At 46.6% G+C, this 27,319-nt stretch overlaps 1 protein-coding gene across 3 annotated transcripts in view; it reads right to left on the bottom strand.

Annotated features, from left to right (window-relative positions):
- Positions 1-27,319, bottom strand: part of LOC126539368 (required for excision 1-B domain-containing protein-like) — a 53,734-nt gene that overhangs the window by 25,920 nt on the left and 495 nt on the right. For 2 of the 3 annotated variants that reach the window (XR_008614306.1, XM_055075527.1), the window contains exons 1-3: positions 26,288-26,378; positions 16,129-16,313; positions 14,382-14,586 (exon numbers count right to left, since the gene is read on the bottom strand). Coding sequence is in view for 2 of the 3 variants with exons in the window: in XM_055075527.1 (XP_054931502.1) it covers positions 14,382-14,586; positions 16,129-16,298 (375 nt within the window). In the remaining variant the exon portion in view is untranslated. Of the gene's footprint in view, positions 1-14,381; positions 14,587-16,128; positions 16,314-26,287; positions 26,383-27,319 lie in introns of those variants that run through there. The other variant, XM_055075528.1, reaches the window with a different exon arrangement.

The following is a 27,319-nucleotide window of genomic DNA, read 5'->3' as shown; positions in this document are numbered from 1 at the left end:
TTCAGGATGTCCTAGCCCTCTGTCATAAAACTGACATGTCCATGCCAGAGGCGGACAAGGTTGGACAAAGGCATCGCAGTCGATGCATTCAACCTTCTGATCTTTAGAAACTTGACTGTCGACGCCATAATGAAGGAATGAAGGAATGCCGCCGTTTCGAGAAGGCGAAGAGTCGCCGTGTATACAATCAGTTAACACGGCTTCCAAATACTGTAACGACCTCACCGACCAATCCAGCTCGTCACCACCAAGCGAAAACGTGACCCGAATTGTAAGCCGCGAACTCGAAGCAGGGTTTCCTGCCTTGCCTCAACCGACATCGAGGAACACCTCCGAGAAGATATCGCTCATCCAGTCCGTAGTTTGCCAGGAAATCGCTAATATGGGTCTTCCCAGCGCCTGCTCCTTGAGTCACTCTGACACCTGCCTTGCTCCTATGCCTCAGTCCTATCGCAGTCCACCCCACAGTGTCCGTTATCCCTACACTACCAGGAATCCACCGGACTGGCGTACACCTGACGACAGGCCGATCTGTTTCTGCTGCGGCTGAATCGGTCACGTTTCGCATCACTGCCGGAGCCGTTGGCCGTCCCCTCCTCGAAACATCTTTCGGAATTCAAGTTCTACCCGAAGTTCCTCACCCCGTTGCTTCTACGACGCTTCCGACGCCACTATCTCGACTCGCCACTATGCTCGCTTGCCCTCACCACAACGTCAGAAGCCACGTCCGTCCCAGCTTCACCGCTCGCCGACCTACCCCAGATCGTCCTAGCACGAAAACTAGGTAATGTGGCACCTCCAAGTGGTGCTGCAATGTCAGATTCGCCGCAATATCCTGCTTTGATGCTGTTTGCGAGACATAACCTTCTTGACGTCCAAATTGATGGCACACCCGTCGCAGCCCTCATGGATACTGGAGCACACATATCGATTATGACCAGCCACCTACACCGCCATTTCAAGAAAATTGTTACGCCTGCCGTTACTCAGCTCGTACGAATCGCCGACGGTAGCACGGTGACTGATCAGAATGTGTACTGCCATACTGTCGTCCTTTTCACTGCTTGACCAATGCCCCCATGACCTCATACTAGGCCTAGAGTTCCTCTCCGCCCATTCAGCGCTCATCGATTGTTCCTCAAGTGCGGTGCGTCATGACCTGCCTCTACTGGACGTTCCTCCAACACCACACGAAATTCACCTAAGACTGATTGATTTTGTTCATGCTCCACCAGGGTCTTGACATACATCAAAATGTCGCCTTCTGCGCCAGTTCCCGATGGTGATTACATCTCCGCTCCCATAACTGCCACCGTTCTCACCCACAGCGTTACTGTCCCGCATAAAATACTGCGGGTCACAGATAATCGCATGTACCTCCCTGTGGTGAACTTTGGGCTCGCTAACCAAATTCTGCCTAAAGATATCACCCTGGCTACAAGCACTGCTTTAGAAGTTAGTTGCGTTGAGACTTTTGCCGTCGACGCTTCCTGTGAGCATTTCCGGTCTGCCAAATGTACTGATAACGACATTGGGAAAATGATCACCCAGAATCTCACTCTTGCGCAGGCACGTACCCAAGGAGAGGGGGGGGGAGGGGGCGGCCCCGCCCCTCCCCGCCCACTGCCACCACTTCTCACACACATTCTAACAGCTAATCGGCAGTCAACATTTTGCAGCCTTTTTCACTCCTTTTGGATGGCGGTAGTTGTCGGCGTCTCCTGGGATGTGAAGGCCAGTTTCCTCATCAATTCGGTGCCCGCGCGATTAACTCCAGATGCATGCAGCTGTCACCGTCTATTCAACGGTCAGGCGCATCGTTGTTGCTTCGTTAGTTCAACGTTCTTCGTTAAGACTGATCCAGGGACCAGGAAAGGGATTCAGTTTGTGGTCAGCTGGTCTGTATGCACGTGGAACGAGTTGCGGCCAGAGAAAATGGCAATTGCGCTTAACTTTTTCTTTGTTTCATTATTTCTTTGAGTGACTGCTTGCCGCGACGCTGACAGATCCTCGGAACTATATACCCGTGATATGGGTTAGATAAGGTGGAAAATAAAACAATGCGAGACAGCATGTCCATCATCAAACCCTGCAATAAATAACCCTTAAACTCATAGGCAATATGACTGTCACCCTTTAACTCGTCTGGTTTTCCCCCTAATTGTACAGCTCTTTTCCTGCAAAATTGCCAACTAGAAAAAAGTCGCATGGATTTCAGAAATTAAGCGATCTACTAAGGGAGAGAGCCAAGGCAACAGCCAAACAGGAAGGAAAAGCGAAAATTAACGAATTTAACCGTTGTTTATGGAAATATTTATGGATCAACATCTTTTTATTTAAAAAGGAAGTAGAGAAAACGCCACCGGAAGTGGAGGACAATTCCGTGTGTTCTGAATGACACTTCTACAGTTATCATTCGAGCCACCTAACATAGCCACTTCTCTGCTGTGCTTATGTATGTGTTTTTCTAACCTCCTGCAGTGGGCGCAGTACATGTAGAATTGCAGCTTCCTGCGTCATACGCGGTTGTACACGACTGGCGGCCACGCATCGTTACATAACTTCCCAAAAAACAAAACGAGTTGGTTGTGGCACTTAACTTGTTAGAGCAGTAAACGAGGGATCTAAATGAACTGTGATTGTTCCGCAAATATATATTTCTGTATAAGTCTTCCAGAGCTAATTAAAAAAAAACGCCACTATAGTCGGATACAACTTAAGTCTGCAATGAAGCCCCGCCCACGCCCTCATAACCGCCAGCCACTGTTCCTCCGCGAGGCTGCAGATAATTCGTACTTCAAACTTTCTGTTACCATAATGAGGCAGTAACTACAAAAATAAAATTATTAACATGTAATTTTATACCTTTTCCTTCGCCTATTATAGTGGAATGGCGAATGCCTAATTCTTTATTGAACTGAAATAACATGCTTACTTCGCAACAACTATTTGTTGTGAAGTTTCACTTCAGTTGGCAGTGAAGTTTCATGAGTAAAACGGGTTCAGCAGTGAAATGAACCGCACCGCAGACTTTTGAAGAACGAAATACTCAGACTCCATACATTTTGTCCATGTCTGTTGCGCACCTCCTTGCTTCCGCCGATGAAAAGACTAAGAACAGCAGACGCTCGGAGGTATCAAGTAAGACGCCATTTTGAAAAGGCCGCATGACGACGATTTTGTTTGCTTCTACGATTTGCTGGCAGAGTAACAACTCCGCGCGGTCCGTGTGCCTTTGTTGCCAACTGCTGTTCTTTTTTTCAGATCTATTCTACTAAAATAATTTTTATTTTACACTTTTGCTTCATTACTTGTTCTTGGCAGTGTTCTTCCTGCGCAAGTCCATTTGACGTGGTTTTTTGTTTGCCAAGTAAAGGAGAGGTGTATCGCACAGGCGTAACTGTAAAATACACCTTATTTCATTTCTCTTTTGTGGGTTTACGCATTTTTATGGCAAATGGTGGGCTTTATTCACATTTGTACTAGTAAAAATACCCTCCCCCCTCATTTTGCATAGAGATGTTACCTTGGGTTGGGCCCCCCTGGAAAGAAATCCTGGGTACATGCCTGCTCCTGCAGAGACTGAACAGCTGTGGAGTCTATTGCTTTCGTACAAGGATATCGATCTGAACGACAGACCCTTAGGCCAGACGTCACTTGTCAAACATATACACACAGGCGATATTACATACCTACAAACCGTTACCCTGTACACACGCCCACCAACGCCGAGATGGACGCTTCCACAAGTGTTCTTTCCATTTCCCAGCTTTTCGACATGGCCAACGAGCAATGCCATGAAACTACTTTGAGGAACCTCATTGACCGAATGGAATCTACTCCTACTGATCCATCGTTACGGTGGTTCGTACTCAACGACGAGATAGTGTACCGACGCAGTTTTCATCCTGACGGTCCTCCCCTTCTTGTAGTTCCTGAACACTTCCGCTCAACCATGCTTCAGGAGCTTCATAATGCCCCAACTGCCGGACACATTGGGTTTGCTCGCACTTACGACCACATGCGCCGCCGCTTCTACTGGCCCAGCCTCGCACACTCCGTACGGCGCTATGTAGCTGCTTGCAAGCCCTGTCAACATCGCGAAAAGCCAGCAACGCTTCCTGCCGGGTACTTACAGCCGATCGACATTCTACCTGAGCCGTTCTTTCGCGTGGGTTTGGATCTCATTGGCCCTTTTCCCGAGTCCAGCTCTGGCAACAGCTGGATCGCTGTCGCTACTGATTATGCGACACGCTATGCTATCACTCTGGCACTTCCCACGAGCTGCGCAACCGACGTCACAGATTTCCTACTCTGGGATATCATTTTAGTACATGGCACCCCACGACAGCTCCTTACTGACCAAGGCCGCACTTTCCTCTCCCAAGTCATCGCCGATATTTTATGCTCATGTTCTACCAAGCACAAACTGGTCACCTCTTATCATCCCCAGACCAACGGCCTTACTGAGCGACTTAATCGAACCATTACTGACATGCTATCGAAATAAGTTTCAGCTGACCGCAAGGACTGGAATGTGGCGCTGCCCTACATCACGTTCGCCTATAGTTCATCATGTCACGATACTGCTGGGTATTCCCCCTTTTACTTACTCTTCGGTCATGACCCTGTATTACCATTGGACGCTTCACTCCCCTTGATACAGGATTCGAGGACCGAGTATGCCCGTGACGCCATTGCCCACACTGACCATGTGCGCCAGCTTGCCCGTACTCGTATGTTAGCATTGCAGGAATCTCAACAGCACGCTTACAATCGCCGCCATCGTGACACATATGTTCGCCAAGCTCTTTCGTACTACTTTGGTCCCCTTGCCCAGGTGGGCCTCTCCAAGAAACTCCTTCCGTGCTACAAAGGCCCTTACCGCGTTTTATGTCAAGTGACCAATGTGACTTACGAGATAATTGCCGAGACCTCCGTCATGCCACCCAGTTCCACATCACCCGACGTCGTACACGTCTGTCGGCTTAAGCCTTACTATGCCTTTACCGACGGCCCCGTCTGAAGCACCGGGACAATGCTTTTTCTGCCGGGAGTCGTGTTACGGTGGGAAAATAGGACAAGGTTGTCAATGGTGAAGACAAAGTGGCACCAGCCTCTCGGGATTCTCAGCTGCTCTTTATATATGCCTTGTAAATACATCTTGTAGATAGTTTTATACCCGTGACAATAAAATATATATATATATATATATATATATATATATATATATATATATACACATATATATATATACACACAGTAAACTCTCAGTTGTACGAACGTCGGTTTATCGAATATTTCAGAATAACGAACTTTTTAAAAATCCCCGGCAGTTTTCTTATAGATTCTATGCAAAAATGTTTCACTTAAACGAATTTCGGAACAATCAATATTTCAGTTTAACGAACTCGCTCAGAGGACCAAGGCTTATTTTTACGATAAGAACAGATGCCCGCCCTCATCAAGCCGCCGCTCCAGCGGCAATGTAACGTCGCTGGCGCTACAGCGCCCCTGGGGCAAAGCGGCGGCGCGGAAAATGAACGGCAACGAGGCATGGCCTCCGAGATCGCCTGCACAAAACGAACAAGCATGTAATCTCGGAGGCCATGAGCAAAGTAACATTGCTGGCGCTTACAACGCCGCCAGAGCAAAGCGGCGATCTGTCACGCCATAAAAACTACGTGGTGTGTTTTTTTCCGACCGGCTAGTCATGGCATGGCCGTCGTCTCTTTCTTTCGAACAAGACGAAGTAAAGACGAAGAAGAGGCAAGTGCCAAGCCAGTTTCAATGCCTATAACTCTAGCTGAGTTTGTAGGGTACATTAGAAAGTTGAGAGTGTGTCTCAATAGCAAGCTGTGCCAGAAGAAGTGTACAAAAACTAAGAGCTAAGAGCAAGAACTCGCTCATTTCCATGCGGCGCTGAACACCTTCCAATTTTTAGGACTGGAATGGCCTAAACGAAGTCGGATTGACCCGCCATGGTCTTCATTGGACGTTACCTGCAACCTCAATGTACCCCACCTACCGACGAAACGCACCATTTCAACTGCCGAAGCAAAGTTTATTGTGCTGGAACACTTAAGCACTGTGTTTCAAAGCCATCTACAAGTGTACACAGACGGTTCGGTGTGCGCACAAACAGACAGCTGTGCAGCGGCATTCTGCATACCATCCCTTGATGTGTCATGGTCTGGCCGACTGGATCACGTAGTTTCCTCTACAACAGTAGAAAGCGCCGCAATCACCGCGGCTTTGCGGAAACTACGGGCCTTTTCTGCACGAGATGTCGTGGTGCTGACGGATTCCAAGTCAGCATTACAGAGATTACATCGGGGCCTACCTCTAGAGAAATTTACAAGGCAGTCTCTGGCACTGATTACCGACCTAACGAGCAAAGGATTTAACATAAGGTTTCAATGGATTCCATCACACGTAGGAATTGATGGAAACGAGAAAGCTGACGCCCTTGCACGCCTAGCGCTGACATGTGTCCCAAAAGTGAAAGCTACAAAAGCTTTTCAAAACTCTAAGGGTGCAATCCGGCTTCACTTAGAGAGATGCACAAGAATCCACACGAATCCTGTGTGACTCATGGATTTACACGCGAACAAGCGATGCTTTTATACCGCATCAGGACCGACTCCGCGTACACCCCAGCTTGGTTATTCAAGAATGGGCTTCGCGCTTCCCCACTCTGTTTTCTGTGGTGACATTGGCGACATCGAACATTTCATTTGGCTATGCCCGCAGTTTGACACAGAAAGAAAAGCGATGGTCGACAACCTACAAAAAAGCGGTCTCACGCACAGGACCTTTGAAGACGTTTTCCCCGGAGGGCCCACAGCATTCAGGAAGAGAGCGCAATGACTGCTGATAGCCTTCCTGCGAGACATGGGGCTCATCGACACCTGGTGACACACCCCTGATCTCAACTCGAAGGAGGATCAGGCGGAACAATTGCCGGCTATGTATGCCAGGCTAACCCCGCCTGCTTCAACATCACCACCACCACCACTAAAAACATTGACTCTTTGGGCAGTTTTGTTACTTCCTGTGCTTTAAAAGTACAAGTGCAGAAGAAGATTTCAGATTCTTTTTCTAAGTGAGAAAGGCAGCATTATAACTGTTATGAACCTTGTGCTTGTTGATATGTGCAAATTCCATTTCACACATTTCTAACACTATGGATCTCATGTCTTTTGCTCCATGAATGGCACTGTCAAACTTTTGACTCTGTATGCCATGTCTTATGCTGGTCTAGTGAATATTCAGTTTAGTGAACTTTCAGTTAAGTGAACTATTTCCTTCGGTCCTTTGAAGTTCACTCAAGTGAGAGTTCACTGTATATATATATATATATATTGTCAAGGTGTTTATTGACAGGGTAAGCAAGGAGAGAGAGATCGAACTCTGTGCGATAGCCAAGCCCGGCGAGCAGTTCGAACCGGCCCCGTGCGTAAAGCTCTGGTGATGTGCCTGACTAACCAGCACTTCTTCGTTACATTTGTCCCCTGCGGAAGTGGAATAGGCACCATCCTGGTGATCTAAGCATAAGGTAGCATAGAGAGATCGTAGAAGGGCTTGAGCCGATCTACGTGAACAGTTTCGCGACCGCGACAGCACTGATCAGAAGACAGCGACACAGACTCGACGACATAGTTCATAAGGGAAGTTTGTGCAATAATACGGTGAGGTCCATATCGTGGGAGCAGCTTAGAAGAAAGGCTGGGAGCTAAGGTGGAACCCACAGCCAAACCAATGAATCTGAAGGGAATCTTGTGGGGTCAGAACCACCACGACGAAGCTTCTGATGTGTCTGATCTGCGGTGGTAAGACAGCGGGCAAGTTGTCTGCATTCTTCAGCATGCTGCGCAGCTTGAGAGACAGGAACACATTCTGATGAATCAGGCTGGTAGGGTAGAATGCTATCGATGGTGCAGGAAGGTTCACGGCCGTACAGTAAGAAAAACGGAGAAAAGCCAGTGGTGGCTTGAGTAGCAGTATTATAGGCGAATGTGACGAACGGAAGCACAGCGTCCCAGTTGGAATGGTCGGACGCGGCGTACATGGCGAGCATGTCACCAAGAGTACGGTTGAAATGCTCTGTCAACCCGTTCGTTTGTGGATGGTATGCACTAGTGGTCCTGTGGATGATGATACCCTCCTTCAGAAGCAACGTCATGACTTCAGATAGAAAAGCGCGGCCTTGATCACTAAGAAGTTCCCGAGGAGCTCCGTGACAAAGAACAAAATGCCGCAGTATGAATGATCCAACGTCTTGGGCAGTGGCAGATGGAAGTGCAGCGGTTTCTGCATAGTGTGCGAGATATCCACTGCAACGATAATCCAGCGGTTGCCAGCCCCGGTACAAGGAAGTGGACAATAAAGGTCGATTCCGACGCTATCAAAAGGACAGGACGAACAAGGAAGCAGCTGCAAAGGTGCGGCAGTGGAAGTAGGGACCGACTTTCGGCGCTGGCAGTTGAGGCAGCAACGGATGGACTTGCGAACAAACTTGTACATCCCAGGCCAGTAATACCGGAGCCTAAGGCGGGTGTAGGTCTAACACGCCACCGTGTGCACATTGGGGATCTGTGTGCGACGATGCGCATAAATCAGCTCGAAGATGACACGGTATTACGAGGAGCCATTGCCGACCCTCAGGGAGATAGTTGCGACGGTAGAGGAGTTGGTCGCGAACAACAAAGTGATGCGCTTGCCGCCGTAGCGTCCTAGATGCTGTAACTGTGGCAGGATCAGCGAGAAAGCCCAAAAGCGAAGAAATCCACGGGTCCTTGCTCTGCTCAGAGCGCATGTCATCGATGACAAGTGCTGACAGGACAAATTTGAGTGGGCAAAGACTGTGCGCGACAGGTAAGAGACTGTACGCAAGGAGAGAGATTGAACTCGGTGCGGTAGTCAAAACCCTGCGAGCAGTCCGAACCGGCCCCGTGCGTAAAGCGCTGGTGATGTGCCCGACTGACTGGCACTTCGTTATATTTCATACACTGGAGATGTGCCGGGCTAACCGGCGCTTCTTCGTTACAGTGTATATACATATATATATATATATATATATATATATATATATATATATATATATATACACACACACACATACATATACACAAGTTCTGCTGATGCCAACTGTATGTTTCCGCTTAACCAAACATATACAACCGAGGTTGGTTGTTCCACATGAGGTTAACCCTTGCTGCCGGGAAGATCAGAGGTAAAAAAAATGAAGAGAGGACAGGAAGGATTAAAAATAGGTAAACACGATTGGAGAGGAGGACAGGAAAAGGCAACAACCGATTTCCCCCTTGGCGGGTCAGTCTGGGGGTGCAGTCTACGAAGTAGAGGCTAAAGATGTGTGTTGCCTCCACCAGGGGTCCTTAAAGTCTGAACGCCTGGCATCCGCTCAGCCCCTAGGATCCCCCTTTTCCCAGATACGGCTAAGCCGCGCACGGCTACACGCGAGGTGGTCGTACCCTCATGTGCTTGGATACGTGGTGTCGCAAAACACCAAATGCCTGCTGACGCAGACGCCCCTGTGGGGGTGACCTGCGATACGTCTAGAAAAACCATAAAGACAAGGCAGGACTCTTTCGGAAAGATTCGATTGTGTTGTGAGGGTACGCTCTGCATGAGGCTACGGCTGAAGGCAAGCTGCCAATCTAGCTACACTGTCTTTCCGTAGAACTCCACAACCCGTAATGTGTGCAATCACAGCTAGGCTCGGTTCCAGCAAATAAGGTAACCATAGGCGTCAACTCTAACAATGTTTACTGCTGCAAGCAACAAGCAACACTTGCAGAAGGAAAGTCCTCTCGTAATAGGTAACAAATAGGCTTGCCTCATTGTGCCTGATAGTGAGGCAACAAGGTCACTTATGGGTTGCAGCAGGTATCTGTTTGGTCATCGGTCAGGTTTGAGGTCTGGGTGCCATAGAGGAGAGAGTCTCCCCCAGTGACACTCTTTTATACCTTTTTCTCTTCATGGGAGGAATAACCTCCTCGTGCATCAAATACCTTTCCCTCTACCGCGAGTCTGAGGGGCGGAGGCAAACTAGTTGCAAGAATCGAGGGAGAATTGGGAGAGGGTGTAGTGCGCCTCTCCTGTGTCTATGCCAGCTCTCAACATATCTGAAACGTGCAAACACAGTGGCGTAAATACACGGAAGGAAATACACGTAATACACGGAAGTTCAGTACACACAATGGTCTACATGGGATAGAAGATACCTTCCGAGGCAAGAGCTGTAAATATTGTGGCTGAGTGAAGCCACATTCTTTCTTTGAAACATTTTCTAAAATATCCACAACAGTGCACACCATGCATGGGAGCATTTTCTGCACAGCATAGCCCTCACTCCCACTTTCAGCTGCATTGTTTTTTTATAGTTGCATCATATTGCCATGTAATACCATTTTATTCATTATTCAAACGAGCAATCGGAAGAAACAATTGAATGAGTTGCCAGCAACTCCTGCTGAAGCAAAATGACGGACATTTGTCAGTGCAAGTTCAGTTGTGGCCAATGTGCAGTATGAGAACGTCAGTCATTTTTCCTGTCAGAAATATTGTACACTAGAAGTGTGTAAAAATGCCACGTTTGCAAGCACGAAGTGAAATGATTGCACGGGATTCAACATATCAAGGCATAGTCGGGGGGGAGGAGGGTAAACAGAGCACATGCCCCCCCATGCCCCGCTGCCTTCCCCCTAATTTATACTATCAGGACATGTGTCATAAAGAAGTGTGTGTCAACACTCACTGCCAACCTCCTCCTCAGTCAAATGTGTGCTCCCTTCCCCCTCCCCACGAAATAATTTCCTGGCTATGCAACTGCAAGGTATAATAGCACATAACCGGCTAAAGTGACTTTCTTTTTCACATTTCATAATGCAGACTAATGTGCGCTGCACCCAAACTTTCGGTAAACATGGAAATAAAATGGCCTTGCAGCCCGTGGAGCTGCTACATGGCCACACTCAATGAAATTTGAACAAAACATGAATATTTGGCGTGTCATGCAACTTCATAGCACCTGACACGACAACCTTTAGATAGCCTTCTGTTCTATCATCTGTTTTCCACTTGGCTCATCGTTGTCGAGGAGCATGTCATAACACAGTGCTCCTCTACGTGATCTCAGAGGTTAGCGAATTTCACTGCACCAGCTTGGCTCAGCCGGCTTGTGGCCTCCAAGGTTGCACCGATGCTAATGCAATCTTGGAGGCCACGTCCAGCCAGCGCGGTGTGTCGCAGGGAAAGGGGGGAGACGTGAGTGCACGGCCTGGGCGTGACCCCGAGATTGCGAAGGGGAGATCTCTGAAGCCAGCCCAACTGCGGCTGCCTGCGTGGCGCTCCACAGAGAAAGAAGTGAATTCACTAATGTTTCGCACCACCGCGTGTAACCACGCAGCATGGCGTGACTTGCGCGCGGCTCTCGAAATTGTGCCAGGGTGATCCCCCCTCCCATTCCTTTATTTGTCCAGTGTGAACACTACCTATATATGCAGCTTCAAAACAACTAGTTGATAGTTTCCGCTCTTTCTGTCTACCTCTTTTTTTCCTGTGTTTGTCCTTCTATACGCGCAGCTCTTCCTAATACAGCCATGCACCAACTTGCCCATCAAGAAGTTAAACTACCCCCAGCTGCTCCTGCCTGTGCCACACGCCGTGCAGCCTGAAAAAACGATAAGCAAGAAAAAAAGAGTTCAGTGAAGAAGTAAGATAGTGAGCTGCTGCTTGTGTGCGGCTACGCGCGGTGGTCAGAAAGACCAGTGTTGCTCAACAATGTATTCAATGCGGGGAGGAAGTGGGAGTTATGAATTGCCACGGCGAGCAAGTGCCGAATCGTGCGGAATACGATGTACTTGGTGCGCAACAGTCGGGTAATTTTTTTTGTTTCAGAGACGAATCTAGTTCGTTATATCCATTGGCTGAACAATTTCACTGCGTTAAAACGAGGTTTTAAATACATGAATCTATGAGGATTTCAAGGGGTATTTAATTTACTTTGCTATATCCATTATTTCATTATATCCCATTTCGTTGTAACGAAGTTCGAGTAGTTTGTTTTGACACTGCAACTAAATCTTGCTGTTGAGAAACTCAGCCACATTTTAGGATTTTTCTTGAGTGAAAAGTTTTTTGCTTGTTAGCCTTTCATTTACGGAACTACAGGCTTTGCCTGAGAATTGGTGAAAAATAGAGAATGAGCTGATGCCAACTCAGCCAGGGTTACTGTTCACTTGTCACACCAGGAAAGCTCACCATCTGGGCAAAACTTGCTAGCCTCAACACTAGAGCATGAATAGAAAAATGAAGTCCCTATAGCTACCCTGTCTCGATTTGGTCGAAGAACCATCTTGATTGTTTTACACTAAAAATAGAACATTGTGGGGACTGAGGAATGCGCCAGCACCATTGCACGGACACTCACCCGTTCTGCTGTCCCTATGCCTCTCCCCCTTTCCACTCGCGACAGCTGTCGGCGATGGTGCTCCCCTCACAATGGTTAGTGGTGAGGGCACTCACGTCATGGGGATAGTCGCTTCGGCTCCTCGCGGTGGAAGCTTCACTCTCTTACCTCCAAGACAGCACCGGGTACGTACATGCTTTCATGTCATACGCCAACATCTTTGTGACTAGGACTTGAGCTCGAGCACGGTGCCTTTGCCCGTGTGGGTATAATGTACTCTGTGTTGATCCTTTTTGGATGCTAAGCCAAAGAACAGGTGCCCAGTGCTCGCACGAGGTCATAGCACGCCGAGCAGGATTTATCGCAGGCCCAAGCTAAAGGAGACTGCACGAGCTCTCGCGAGTTGGCCCATTGGTTATCATGAAAAGTAGCATAGCTGCCTGGAGTTGTCCTAGTGGAGTGTCCCAGCTTGAGCCTGTGCTCTCAAGAGTGATGTGCTATAGGCGCCCCGGTCTATATTTTTGCCTTGGTGCAAGACCCCTTTAGTTCCCGCGCCGCCTCGGCACCGGGCATTTGTGCAGTGTTGGGTGCCGCCAGAGACAAACAGTTTCCGCTAACTTGGGGCAATACTGTGTTCTCTTGCATGCATTGTGTTTGGTAGCCCCTTGCAGCCTGAGCGTGCACGCAGCGACATGCTAGAGGCAACGGGTGACACGGTCCTGTGAATCACTAAGCTCGAACCCGCAGTGATTGGTACTCCTGCGGGGCCCAAGGACCCCAGAACATTGAAGCATAACTTTTCAATCAAAATTTAACACTTTTAAAGAAAAATTTATTTAAGTCAGCTCTTATTAGGTGCACCATATGTGTTGTTTAAAACTATTCTTTACATTTTATAGGAGTGTGCTTTATTCTATGCATGTTTTGATACAAGGATACTTCACACTTACACGTGGCACTGTCTGCGTGGCAAAGAGTGGAATGGCAGTATTGTGGTGTCCCTCGTTGCAGGATGAACATTACACTGTGTCGCACACTAGTCTGTATAGATGCAAGTTATGACGCTTTTGAGCTAAAATTCTTGGTTCCAGCTCACTCAGGTTTTTCAATAGACGACGTGCTTTGGAATGGCAACACACTAAACTGTTCACCATGTGTAAAAGTACAGTTCACTGTAATGAAAGTGTCGTTCTACATTCGAAAACTGGGCTTGGCATAAATTGGTATTTAGACGCAGGCACCTTGGTTCTAAGGTTTCTTGTAATGATTATGTGTAACATCCTTTTGTGAAGTGGTAAATATAATGAAGCAGGTATATACTGAAACCAGCAGCAAGAAGTTCCAAAGCAGCCACTTGAGCACAGCTGAGGACAGAGCAATGAAAAAGGTAGGGTGTGTGGGATATTTGAGGAAATGCCTTCTATAAATCAATATTCAAATGCACATTGCTTTTCTTTAAGGTTCCTTGCAATTAAATCATGTCTTTTAGGGAAGTGCTAAAACAGATAATGAAGCACGCTGAAATCAGTGGCAACAAGCTCAATGGCAGATGCACAAGCCCAGCCGAGAGCTAAGTGAAAGGGAAGGTGGGGGTGTGCTTTGTGTCAAAGCATAGATAGGACTGTCACATCATTGTAGCATGCAAGTGAAATAGTCCATCTCCACATATGCTGTAAATGCACTCCATCCAGCAGCTGCCAAGCCAAGATCGGCTGGCTCTCACCTTAGAGTGACCACGGGTGCCTTTATCCGGGCACAAGCCTTTTGAGTGGTGTGCAATGCAATCTCCATTGCACGGAGGCTGCTCCATATGCTCTATATACACAATAACTAAATCTAGGCTCTTTAGGTGGTCAAAAATTTTGTTGCAGCTAACCTCTTTAACACAAAACATAGCATGTGGCAACAGTAGTGTGCTATTTAGAAAGAAAAGTATAGCTGCTCATACCAGCTCAAGCTTGACTTTCTCTTCCTCTTGTAAGGCACGTACATATTCTGCTAGGTGCCCCGAATTGTCGTTGAGCCGCAGACGCCGCTCAATATCCATCATGCCCTCCGAGATGCGTTTGAACTCTTGAGTCACCTCACGCACAAGCTCTCGGAAAGTAGGAAAGTCGTAGTTTGGTGCAGTTGACAGGTATATCTTGTGGCCCCTGCACGGAGACAGAACCACTGGGCTTGACAACACTTCCAGCCCATGTTTGCCCACCGTTTTACAGTCATTGAATAACCTAATCCACACACAGTGCTTACTGGCACATGCTGTCACCAATAGCAATCACACATCACAGTTTGTCAACAACTCTGACAAAGCCAGAAAGCTCACAACCTAATCCACACACAGTGCTTACTGGCACACGCTGTCGCCAATAGCAATCACACAGCACATTTTGTCAGCAACTCTGACAAAGCCAGAAAGCTCACAACCTAATCCACACACAGTGCTTACTGGCACACGCTGTCGCCAATAGCAATCACACAGCACAGTTTGTCAGCAACTCTGACAAAGCCAGAAAGCTCACAACCTAATCCACACAGTGCTTACTGGCACACGCTGTCGCCAATAGCAATCACACAGCACAGTTTGTCAGCAACTCTGACAAAGCCAGAAAGCTCACAACCTAATACACACACAGTGCTTACTGGCACACACTGTCGCCAATAGCAATCATACAGCACAGTTTGCCAGCAACTCTGACAAAGCCAGAAAACTGACGAGGGCCAATACTTGGTTGTATTGACACTAAATTGTGGGGTTTGATGTCCCAAAACTGCACAGTGGGTTATGAGGGATGCCATAGTGAAGGGCCTCAGGACCACCACGGTTTCTCAACATGCACCGGTACAATTTATTGAGGATGCCATAAGTATATAAGTGTTTTTTGCATTACATTCCTATTAAATTGTGGTCACTGCAGCCAGGAATTGAGCCTTGGCTTCTTGGTCAGCAGCAGAATGCCACAGAAACTGAGGTACAGCAACAAGCGGTTGTGTTGATATCACATTTGATTGACTGTACAGAATGAGAACACAGAACAGATAGGCACAGTGGACGATAATGTGTTGTCGACTCCAAAACCAGAAAATGAGTAATACAACCAGACCGATGACGAGAGGCCCTCAAATGAAACTGGAAATAAACTGGAAAAATCAGAAGTGATTACCTGCAGCATAGTGCACCATCTTTTTCTTGTCATAATCTTTTGTCCCTCTGAATTACAGACACTAAAAATGATAACCACTCAATCAGGTGTATCTATGATCAAGTGCAGCCTTCCCTTTAGTACATTTTCTCTAGTTCAAACTGTCTTGGCAGATTGTGGTACCATTATTGTAAAGAGTATATTGCAATGAATTGTTCCAATTTAATCTGATCCCAAAATATAGCTACTGCATATGTACGTATTAAAAATAATTACCACTGCTAAATGCAATGTCTAAACATTTATTGTGAGTGAGCTTGTTTAGGTGGAAAAGTCTGGCTGAATGAGCTGTAGTATGTTATGTCTCCTGTGGTTGGGATGAAAAATAGATTTTTTGCTTGAACTGTATGTTTGATCTTGTAGAGACGACAACGTAAAGTATTAAAGAAGTATTCAAAAAGTATTCGTATTTCGAAATAGTCACTACTCAGTTTGAGGACAGACTTGAATATAATATTCAAACAGCTATACGAAAGTTTTGAAAGTTCTCACATTAGAAACATGGCTATCTGTGCGCTGCATTTTTTGAAAAGTTGCTTAATATTCGTCAGTTCCTGCAGTGTTGAAGGATTTGGAACATTGCTTTCCTTGACCAGAAATGTGAATACACAGCACACTTGCTGCTTGATGACAGCCCTGGACCGATGTTCTGTGGCAATCATACTCGTAAAGCAGCGCTGCAAAGAAGACACACACAGGAATGAAAACAGCACAAACAAAGTGAGTCTCATCATCATCAGCCTGGTTACGCCCACTGCAGGGCAAAGGCCTCTCCCATACTTCTCCAACTACTCCGGTCATGCACTATATGGGAGGTTGTGGCCAAGTACTGCACCAGGGTGGCCAATCCTGCTCTGGTGAGAGAGTGCGTTACCGGTTCTGGTCACTGGGATCAGGACGCACTCCAGGCCTGTTTATGCAATTTTATCAACACACGGAGTTTTTTTTTTTTTTTTTTTAATCCGGTGGAAAATTGCGCGGCACCGGGATTCGAACCACAGTCCTCTTGCACGCGAGGCGGATGTTCTACCTCTACACCACCGCTGCCAGTGCGTCTATCGTCTATCGTGCATCTATCGGCTGTTTAATTAAACAGGGGGTGAACATTGTGGGCAACAACACCATGTGCAAACTGAGCTTGACATGTGTGGCCTATCTAATAGAACCTTCCTATACAACTGCTCGGAATTGCTTCTCCAGTTGCTCAGGAAAGACAATTGTCTTTCCTGGGCAACCACAGAAGAAATCAGGAGCATGTGCACATCTTAGAGTTTGGCTTAAGCAGTTGGAGAGGAAGTTTCCAATAGATAAGCTGCACATGTCAAGCTCAGTTTGCACATCTCTGTGTATGGCGTTGTTGCGCACAATGTTCACCCCTCATTTGTTTTAATAAACAGCTGATAGATGCTGTGTATTTCTCAACTTTGCAGTGCTGCTTTACAGGTACAAATATGATATTCCAACTAGCCTCTGTGCAAGCCTTAATTCTGTAGCACATGGAAAACTTGACTGAAGAGCTCAAGAGAAAGAAAAACAGCACACTAAGCCACAGCCAGCATCAACAGCTTTTGAAAGGGTGTAGGCAACAGTAGTGGCAAAATCATGAAACAAACTCCCATTGCTGTGACACCAGTGTGACTGGCACTTGAGCAAGGAGGAGTCAAAATAAGGCTTGAAGTTCAAATGAGTCATTGCTATACTATCTCCAGTCAAGGTATGAGGCACCATAAGCTATCACCATATCAGTTCATAAGCCAACAGATTTAATACTAAATTTAGAGCCACCAGATAAAGTCATGCTATTATAGATTGTGGAATGCTCTCTAAACAAAAATTTTATTTTCAAAGAAAAAGCAATCCCCTTGTACACATGAAAACCAATTATTTACACAGTAGCGCAGAAGCATGCAGATGGCGAAAGAAACAGACGGGACACAGTGCAAACTAACAATTGAGTGTTTATTGCACGAGAGCAGATATGTCATGGCACAAAAGGAAGGGAGAACTGCTTTGGGTGACTACCTATTCCGGATTATCGTTTCCAAAAGAGGTTGTTGGCAAAAATCATTAGCATGTTTTCTAGAGGCAAAACTTAGTCCTAACAATTGATGATCTGTTTCTGATAACCAGTTCTAATCAAGTCAGAATTTTTAAATGACAATGTCAAGGGCAGCTTCACTATTTCTCTGGACATAAAGGATTTATTCTGTTCCATACCACGAACTGATCTTGTGTGTGTGCAAAATGCTATTGACACTCATGGTGTAGTGATGTTCCAGATTGAAACAGATCTTGCCTCCGGGAAATTTACAACTCCTAAACTTTTATCTTCCCTCTAAATTCGCCTCTTTTTGCAATTCAAACTTCACACAAATGACAGGTCTTTCCATAGGTTCCTGCATCGCACCTTGTTTGAGTGGCTTGTTTCTGGCCCATCAAGACAGGAAAGTGTGCTCTTGATTGGAAGGACTAGGAGTAGCAAGAATATTCTGTTTTGTTGACGACTACTTGGTTTTATTAGACTGACAAATGTTTGCCTGCCGCCAAGATGTCAGCTGTTTGCTCAGATTTTAATAAATGCCTCAGGCCACTTCTTTTAACAACTGAAGCACCCGTCAACAGGACTATCAGGTTCTTGGATTTCACCCTCATATTTACCAGTAAACAAGTGTGTTGGTATTACAAGCCGTGAGGCAACAAACCCATCCTTGCATACTCATCAGCTTATTCAAAGCTGGTCAAGTGTGGTATCATCAAATTGTACTTCAAAAACTCCCTTCTGAAATCCTGCCAGCACTTGGCTCACAGAAGTTTTGAGTACCAAGTCACGCGTCTGTTAGACACCGGTTACACATTGCATGTATTTTCCGATGTGGCAGGCAGCATTCTAAAGAAAAGCAAGAATGAAATTCACAATGCCACTAACCAGGTGATGCAAGAAAAAAAAGTAATTGTCTTGCCCTACCTACACAAGCTTAGTCACAATCTGAAAAAGATCTAGAAACGTGTTGGTGTAGATATCACATTCTCGGTCCTTTTGAAGTTGTCTAGCTTGTGCACGAGGGTAAATGCGGATACGCACAAGCCTCATGGGTGCGACAAGATGCATCGCAAACCGTTTGTTTTTTTGTGTTGAAGGGGTGGTTTACTGCCCCCCGTTGGACTGTTGGCAGCGTCTGTGAGCCAGACGGGCAGGTGCATCAACAAGCGATTACGTGAGCACAGGTATGACGTTGATAAACTAGCCTCCAGCTTGCCACACATTGCGCATGCTAATGCAAGCCTCTGTTTAATCGCACTCGTTCGTCGGCCAGAAACCCTGACCAGCTCGCCAGAGAAATAGAAGCTGCAGAGATTAGGAACAGAAATTGTGTTAGTTGCCCGCCGGTCTCCTTATCAGAGAAAAATGTTTTTGTCCTGTTAGCCACTAATGTCACTTGAACTTGCTGGTTTGATTTGTTTGTCTTCCTTTTCCCTTCTTTTGTGGTGATATACCGTATTTACCCGCGTATAACCCGCCCCTGCGTATAACCCGCACCCCTAACTTTGAACTCGGCGGAAAAAAAAAAAAAAAAACTCGCGTATAACCCGCACGTTTACCTGAAAAAAAAAAAAATGAGCGCTAGAAAGATGCAACTCACACTCAGTGATCATTTCGTTTTCAGAACATTTATTCAAACGACCGCCACCACGTCACTGGTTATCCGATTCTTAATCGTCGCCGCTCTCACTACTGCCATCCGAGGCTTCATCGCCACTCTCAAAGACGTAGTCGTCCTCGGAACCATCCAAACTATTACTGATCGCACATTTTTTAAAGCTTTTCCGCACCAAATCGGCCGGTATCGCTTTCCACGCATCCACGATCCACTGGCACAGCAATGGAATATCAGGCCTTCGCACGCGTCCCGTCGGTGTGAGGGCGTAAATGCCGTCGGCCATCCACTGGGCATACAGCCGCTTCACGTGTGCCTTGAACGGCTTGTTCAGGCACACGTCGAGTGGCTGTAGCATGGACGTCATGCCGCCAGGTATTATGACGAGGTCGGTGCTGGTCTCGGCAAGGCGAGCCTTCACCGCATCAGTGCAGTGGCCTCTGAAGGAATCTAGTACGAGCATCGACCGGCGTGCCAGCAAGGCACCTGGTCTTCGCTCCCAGATTACTCGAAGCCAGTCACCGACTAGGCCACTGTTCATCCACGAATTTTCTTCCGCACGCACAACGATTCCTGGGGGCAGTGGAATGCTAGGTAGCGTCTTGCGTTTGAAAATGACATACGGGCGCAGTTTCGTGCCGTCAGCCAAAGCGCATAGCATGACTGTGCAGCGCAGCTTGGCATTTCCGCCGGTCAGCACGCTGACTGATTTGGAGCCCTTTTTTTCCATGGTCGTGTCCATCGGCATCTCAAAGTACACAGGTGTTTGATCAGCATTTCCCACCTGAGACAGCAAATAGCTGTGCTCCTTCCGAAGTGCGATCACATATCGTTGAAAGTTCAACAACTTTTCCTCGTAGGCTTCAGGAAGCCGCTGGCACATGGTTGTTCGCCGCCGCATAGAAAATCCATGTCTTCGCATGAAGCGCTGAAGCCATCCACGGCTTGCACGAAACTCACGTGGAATGTTCAATTCCCGGGCCAACTTCAGGGCTTCCATTTGCGCCATCTCAGTCGAAACAGCGTGGCCACGACTTCTCTGCTCCTCAATGAACTTCGCAAGCTGCGTCTCGAGGTGGGGGTACGCGCCAGTCTTCGGACCCCGAAACGCTCGCCTGTCCCGGTTCGTTGCTTCGAGACTCTCTTTTTTCTTCCTCCAGTCGCGAATGCACGACTCGTCGACGTCATGCTGTCTTGCAGCAGCTCTGTTGCCGATTTCTTCGGCAGCGGCTATAATCTTTAGCTTCTCTTTCGCTGTGAAACACTGCCGTCGAGTCGCACTCATGATGCCAAAACAAAGCAGGCAAACAGTGCAAACTGGGGTAAGTACACTAAACAGCGCCTAACGCGAGGCTCAACAATGCTGGCCTTTCGTTGGCCCTTCATCGGCTTGACAAGCGTCGATGACGATGGGGATGGCGGACTACACGGGGAGGCCGCCGCACATTGCGGTGAAGCCGACCCCCCCCCCCCCCTCCCAAGGAAAAAATTCGCAGATAACCCGCACCCCCACTTTTTAAACGCGTTTTTTCACATTTTGGTGCGGGTTATACGCGAATAAATACGGTACATATCTGCTCTCGTGCAATAAACACTCAGTAGTTAACGCTGTCTCTCGTTTTTCTTTTTTTCCATCCGTGTGCTTCTGCACTACTGCATAAATAATGTCATACCAACTAGCCCACCGGTCTGTCCTTACGAAAACCAAGCTGATTATATACACCACTGGAATTCTGAAATATCGCTGCACGTGTCGACTTCGACTGCATGGCACGTCAGCAGCCTTGAAGCAGCAAGAGGCACTCTTGAAGCAAACAGCGATGCAAATGGCAATTGAACGGGAAATCATCTTATGTGCCTGCTTCACTAATGAACTGCGTTTCAGACATGTTCTCTTGAGCAGCAGAATGTGGCACAAATTACAACATACCGTAAATGCTGCACATGCTTAACTCTGACGGTCAATTACATAAATATACGGCGCCGCGAACAAGTCCGAAAATGGTCGATGCCGTATATTTACGGCGCCGTCTGTACGTTTAAAAAGAGCGCCAATTTCCCAACTTTTTCTTTTCTGTCATGTGCTGCCGCTATGTGGGGATACAGGAAATTTTCTTCGCGCGCCTCCCTCTTTCGGTTTTCGTTGCATGGTTTGTTTTAGCGCCAGTTTGCTCCTGTGCGTCTATATAGCACCGCTTGCGCTTTGGCGTGCGGGCGGGCGGGCAGACGTTTGGATTGTTTCGTGGGTGGTTTCAGCTTTTTGCGCTTGCGAAACTGATGGCTAGCTCGTTTCTAATCGCACAAAGGGCGCCCACTTGTTTCTCGCTCGTTTAGTGCTCACAGCGGTGCACATAGGAAGGATGCCACCGTGCATGTGTCTCCGTTTCTTTTTTTTCTTTTTTTTTTGAGACTCGCGAAAACTAATTGTCCTAGCTGGTTGGTGATACGATGAAGACTAGCGGAAGTTTGTCACACGTGTTGCTTTTTTGATGGGCACACAACCAAACAGTTTTCTTGAGTGCGCCACCTACACAGTTCGATTACGCTATGGACGTACGTATTAGTGTACATTTGAGGCTTGCGAAATATTCTCGTGTGCGGATTTTCAAAGCCTTGAACTATGTGCATAAAAATGCACCAAATATTTAATTCTGGTAAGTTTATTTCCTTTTTTATTGTTATTCATGAATGAAGATTGCGTATATACGAACGCAAAATATCCTTTTCTCACTTTACGGTCGCCCTAGAAAAATTACAGTAAATTTTTTTCGAAGTAAGTCCCTACGAAGAATCGGAATATGCAATAAAAAAAATCGACCCTGGGCAGTCGCATATGTCGAAAAAAAATAGACCCTTGAAGGGTTAACTATGTCTGAACATATCTTGAGTGCAGCGGTGGCGTAGAGGTAGAACACCCGCCTCGCGTGCAAGAGGTCTGTGGTTCGAATCCCGGTGCCGCGCAATTTTCCACCGGACTAAAAGAATAAATCCGCGTGTTGATAAAATTGCATAGACAGGCCTGGAGTGTGGCCTGATCCCGGTGACCAGAACCAGTAACGCACTCCCTCACCAGAGCAGGATTGGCCACCCTGGTGCAGTACTTGGCCACAACCTCCTTTATGAACACAACAATCAAACCCCGGCCCTCAGTCCCCAGCAGCTGCGAAGCAACTGACCACGGCGGCGGTCAGACCTGCGACGCTGCAGAGGGTGCTAAGAATCCCTGGCTCCGGACAGGCCGCCATTGGAATATGAACCTGGCAACGTTTAACGCTAGAACGTTATCTAGTGAGGAGAGTCTAGCAGTGCTATTGGAGGAATTAGAGGGCAGCAAATGGTATATAATAGGGCTCAGTGAAGTTAGGAGGCCAAGAGAAGCATATACAGTGCTAAAAAGTGGGCACGTACTGCGCTACCGGGGCTTAGCAGAGAGACGAGAACTAGGAGTCAGATTCCTGATTAATAAGAACGTAGCTGGTAACACACAGGAATTCTATGGCATTAACGAGAGGGTGGCAGGTCTTGTTGTGGAACTTAATAAGAGGTACAGAATGAAGGTTGTACAGGTCTACGCCCCTACATTCAGTCATGATGACCAGGAAGTCGAAAGCTTCTATGAAGACGTGGAATCGGCGATAGAGTGAAAACAAAATACACTATACTGATGGGCGATTTCAATGCCAAGGTAGGCAAGAAGCAGGCTGGAGACAAGGCAGTGGGGGAATATGGCATAGGCACTAGGAATAGCAGGGGAGACTTATTAGTAGAGGTTGCGGGACAGAATAATATGCGGATAATGAATACCTTCTTCCGCAAGCGAGATAGACGAAAGTGGACGTGGAGGAGCCCGAACGGCGAGACTAGAAATGAAATAAACTTTATACTCTGCGCTAACCCTGGCATCATACAAGATGTGGACGTGCTTGGCAAGGTGTGCTGCAGTGACCATAGGATGGTAAGAACTCGAATTAGCCTAGACCTGAGGAGGGAACGGAAGCAACTGGTACATAAGAAGTCCATCAATGAGTTAGCGGTAAGAGGGAAAATAGAGGAATTCCAGATCAAGCTACAGAACAGGTATTGGGCTTTAACTCAGGAAGAGGACCTTAGTGTTGAAGCAATGAACGACAATCTTGTGGGCATCATTAAGGAGTGTGCAATAGAAGTCGGTGGTAACTCCGTTAGACAGGATACCAGTAAGCAATCGCAGGAGACGAAAGATCTGATCAAGAAACGCCAATGTATGAAAGCCTCTAACCCTACAGCTAGAACAGTCAGAATTTTCTAATTTAATCAACAAGCGTAAGACAGCTGACATAAGGAAGTATAATATGGATAGAATTGAACATGCTCTCAGAAATGGAGGAAGCCTAAAAGCAGTGAAGAAGAAACTAGGAATTGGCAAGAATCAGATGTATGCGTTAAGAGACAAAGCCGGCAATATCATTACTAATATGGATGAGATAGTTCAAGTGGCTGGGGAGTTCTATAGAGATTTAGACAGTACCAGTGGCACCCACGACGATAATGGAAGAGAGAATAGTCTAGAGGAATTCGAAATCCCACAGGTAACACCGGAAGAAGTAAAGAAAGCCTTGGGAGCTATGCAAAGGGGGAAGGCAGCTGGAGAGGATCAGGTAACAGCAGATTTGTTGAAGGATGGTGGGCAGATTGTTCTAGAGAAACTGGCCACCCTGTATACGCAATGCATCATGACTTGGAGCGTACCGGAATCTTGGAAAAACGCTAACATAATCCTAATCCATAAGAAAGGGGACGCCAAAGACTTGAAAAATTATAGACCGATCAGTTTACTGTCCGTTGCCTACAAAGTATTTACTAAGGTCATCGCAAATAGAATCAGGAACACCTTAGACTTCCGTCAACCAAAGGACCAGGCAGGATTCCGTAAAGGCTACTCAACAATAGACAATATTCACACTATCAATCAGGTGATAGAAAAATGTGCGGAATATAACCAACTTTATATATAGCTTTCATTGATTACGAGAAAGCGTTTGATTCAGTCGAAACCTCAGCAGTCATGGAGGCATTGCGGAATCAGGGTGTAGACGAGCCGTATTTAAAAATACTGAAAGATATCTATAGCGGCTCTACAGCCACCGTAGTCCTCCATAAAGAAAGGCGTCAGGCAGGGAGATACGATCTCTCCGATGCTATTCACAGCGTGTTTACAGGAGGTATTCAGAGACCTAGATTGGGAAGAATTGGGGATAAGAGTTAATGGAGAATACCTTAGTAACTTGCGATTCGCTGATATTGCCTTGCTTAGTAACTCAGGGGACCAACTGCAATGCATGCTCACTGACCTGGAGAGGCAAAGCCGAAGGGTGGGTCTAAAAATTAATCTGCAGAGAACTAAAGTAATGTTTAACAGTCTCGGAAGGGAACAGCAGTTTACAATAGGTAGTGAGGCACTGGAAGTGGTAAGGGAATACATCTACTTAGGACAGGTAATGACCATGGATCCGGATCATGAGACTGAAATAATCAGAAGAATAAGAATTGGCTGGGGTGCGTTTGGTAGGCATTCTCAGATCATGAACAGCAGGTTGCCATTATCCCTCAAGAGAATAACAGCTGTGTCTTACCAGTACTCACGTACGGGGCAGAAACCTGGAGGCTTACGAAAAGGGTTCTACTTTAATTGAGGACGACGCAACAAGCTATGGAAAGAAAAATGATAGGTGTAACGTTAAGGGATAAGAAAAGAGCAGATTGGGTGAGGGAACAAACGCGAGTTAATGATATCTTAGTTGAAATCAAGAAAATGAAATGGGCATGGGCAGGACACGTAATGAGGAGGGAAGATAACCGATGGTCATTAAGAGTTAGGGAATGGATTCCAAGGGAAGGGAAGCGTAGCAGAGGGCGGCAGAAAGTTAGGTGGGCGGATGAGATTAAGAAGTTTGCAGGGACAACATGGCCACAATTAGTACATGACCGGGGTAGTTGGAGAAGTGTGGGAGAGGCCTTTGCCCTGCTGTGGGCGTAACCAGGCTGATGATGATGATGATGAACATATAGGCTGAGAGAACCAAGCATCAGCAACAGGGACTGTGGTGGCTGCTCCTTTGTAACAAGTGTTTTGCACACTAATTCCAGATTTTTGAGCACTCATTGCAAAAAAGGTCTAGCATATTTATTTATTTATTTAACAATGTCCTTACAGGCCTCGTATGAGGCATTGGGTAAGGGGGGCGTTACAATAATATTAACAGAGTATATAGAACGTATAAAAAACATAATAGACATACATGGTAATAGACATATATGTGGTAGAATCAAAAGTAATAGACAGAGGTTAACATCTGCATAAACGTAGTTCAGCGGACCACTAAAATTTCACATTGTGTACGATTTATATTAAGTGGACAACACTCCTCTGCACAGAATGTTACAAATTGGTGCAGAAGGACCCTCACCACAAATCAAGCAACCAACCTTCATAACCATGCCCGGGGACTTGCCACCGTATCACTGATATTACAAATTACACGCAATACAAATTTTTTTCACATGCTTGGCAAAATGGCAATAATTAACTAACCTTTGACGTTATGGTACTAAACATATGCTAAACACGTGGTACAAAACACATGTCAAATACTCCCCTGAAGCAGCATAAAAGAAGATGGCACCTTTAAAAGGTGATAGCAAAGTTTTGGGCTGGCCTTCACATAAGTATAAAAGCTAGTGTGCTTCCTCAAACCCACCTTCACAAGATCATCAATGCACAAGAATGTATAGGCAAGACTGCTCAGCAACTGCGAGAATGAAATGTCACAAAAAGGTGCACAAGTTCTGCAATACAAGAAAATGACTCATGCAATATCAATAATATGCCATGCCTGATAGAAAAGGATGTGCTGCTAGCACACCTCTTCGTTGGCAGCTTTCAGCAGCGAAATTAAATATTTATGGAGCACAACCAGCTAGCCCCAGCAGCTACACTGATAACTGCGAGAACTCACTCTTCAAAAAGTCTGTACGTGTATGCCCGCTCCTCCTGCAGGCTGCAAATTTTCTTCAGCAAAGTGAAGACGTCATCGCTGCTGCTGCTGTCGACCTGAAAAAAGCACAATGCAAGCACAAATATCTACGAAGACCAACTTCAGCGAAACCTTTTTACATCGGCAAGTTGTGTACTAATTTCAGAGGAAACGAGGCACACGATTTTTTGCGTAGATGAAGCCTTAAACAAGTGACAGCAGCTTGGCAGATCGCATGAGGCACAGCAGAAGCAGCGGAAAAAAATAATAAAGGAGAGCACTGGCCGTTTGCAGTAATTCTTGGGTAGCTAGGTATATATCAAGATTACTTTTTAAGTTTAACACAACTGCATATCTGCAGGTACGCATTCCGGCCACCTAAGTAATCTACGGTACAGTCAGTGTTCGCGCATGAAGCACAATGCACAGAGCAATCTTCAACACCTTTAAGTTCCCAAACAAATTACAAAAATTGACTTTCCTCACTAAACATATGCGTACCTTTATTAATGGCCCTCATTAGTGGATAAATTAACTTACGCGCGGAAGAGCGCGAAAACATGTCAATGCAAAAACGTTTGTTTTCAAAACGAGAACTCATTTTGCCAAAGCGGCGACACGTGGGAAGTATTGCTGCGCACTGCGCCGTTGAGAATTTGCAGATCAACGTACGCATTTTTTGCTTGCAACACTAGTTGTGTAACCCCAATCGATTTCGCCGCGCTTCGTGGAATATGATGGTGCAGTCGAGTTTCAGATGAGAACGTTTAATCAATGACGTTTCTGGCTGAAGACACAAACAGGCGTTCTACGCAGTTCGGAAACCCGAACACGTCAAGGCACACTGAAACTTAACTGTCAAGATTCATGCTTGCGGCAAGGCGAAAAATAATAAAGAGGGGCCGTTTAGGACTAGTCGGCAACCGGCCGGGCCACGTGAAAATGACCTATTTCGCAGTCGAAGATTTCGAACGGGCCAGCGTGTTCTCCGACGAAGTGCGGACCTGTTTCTTT

The sequence above is a fragment of the Dermacentor andersoni genome, chromosome 11 (assembly GCF_023375885.2).
Source record: "Dermacentor andersoni chromosome 11, qqDerAnde1_hic_scaffold, whole genome shotgun sequence".
Taxonomy (NCBI): Eukaryota; Metazoa; Arthropoda; class Arachnida; order Ixodida; family Ixodidae; genus Dermacentor; species Dermacentor andersoni.
The sequence above is the reverse complement of the archived record's forward strand: the minus strand, read 5'-3'. Positions and strand labels throughout refer to the sequence as shown.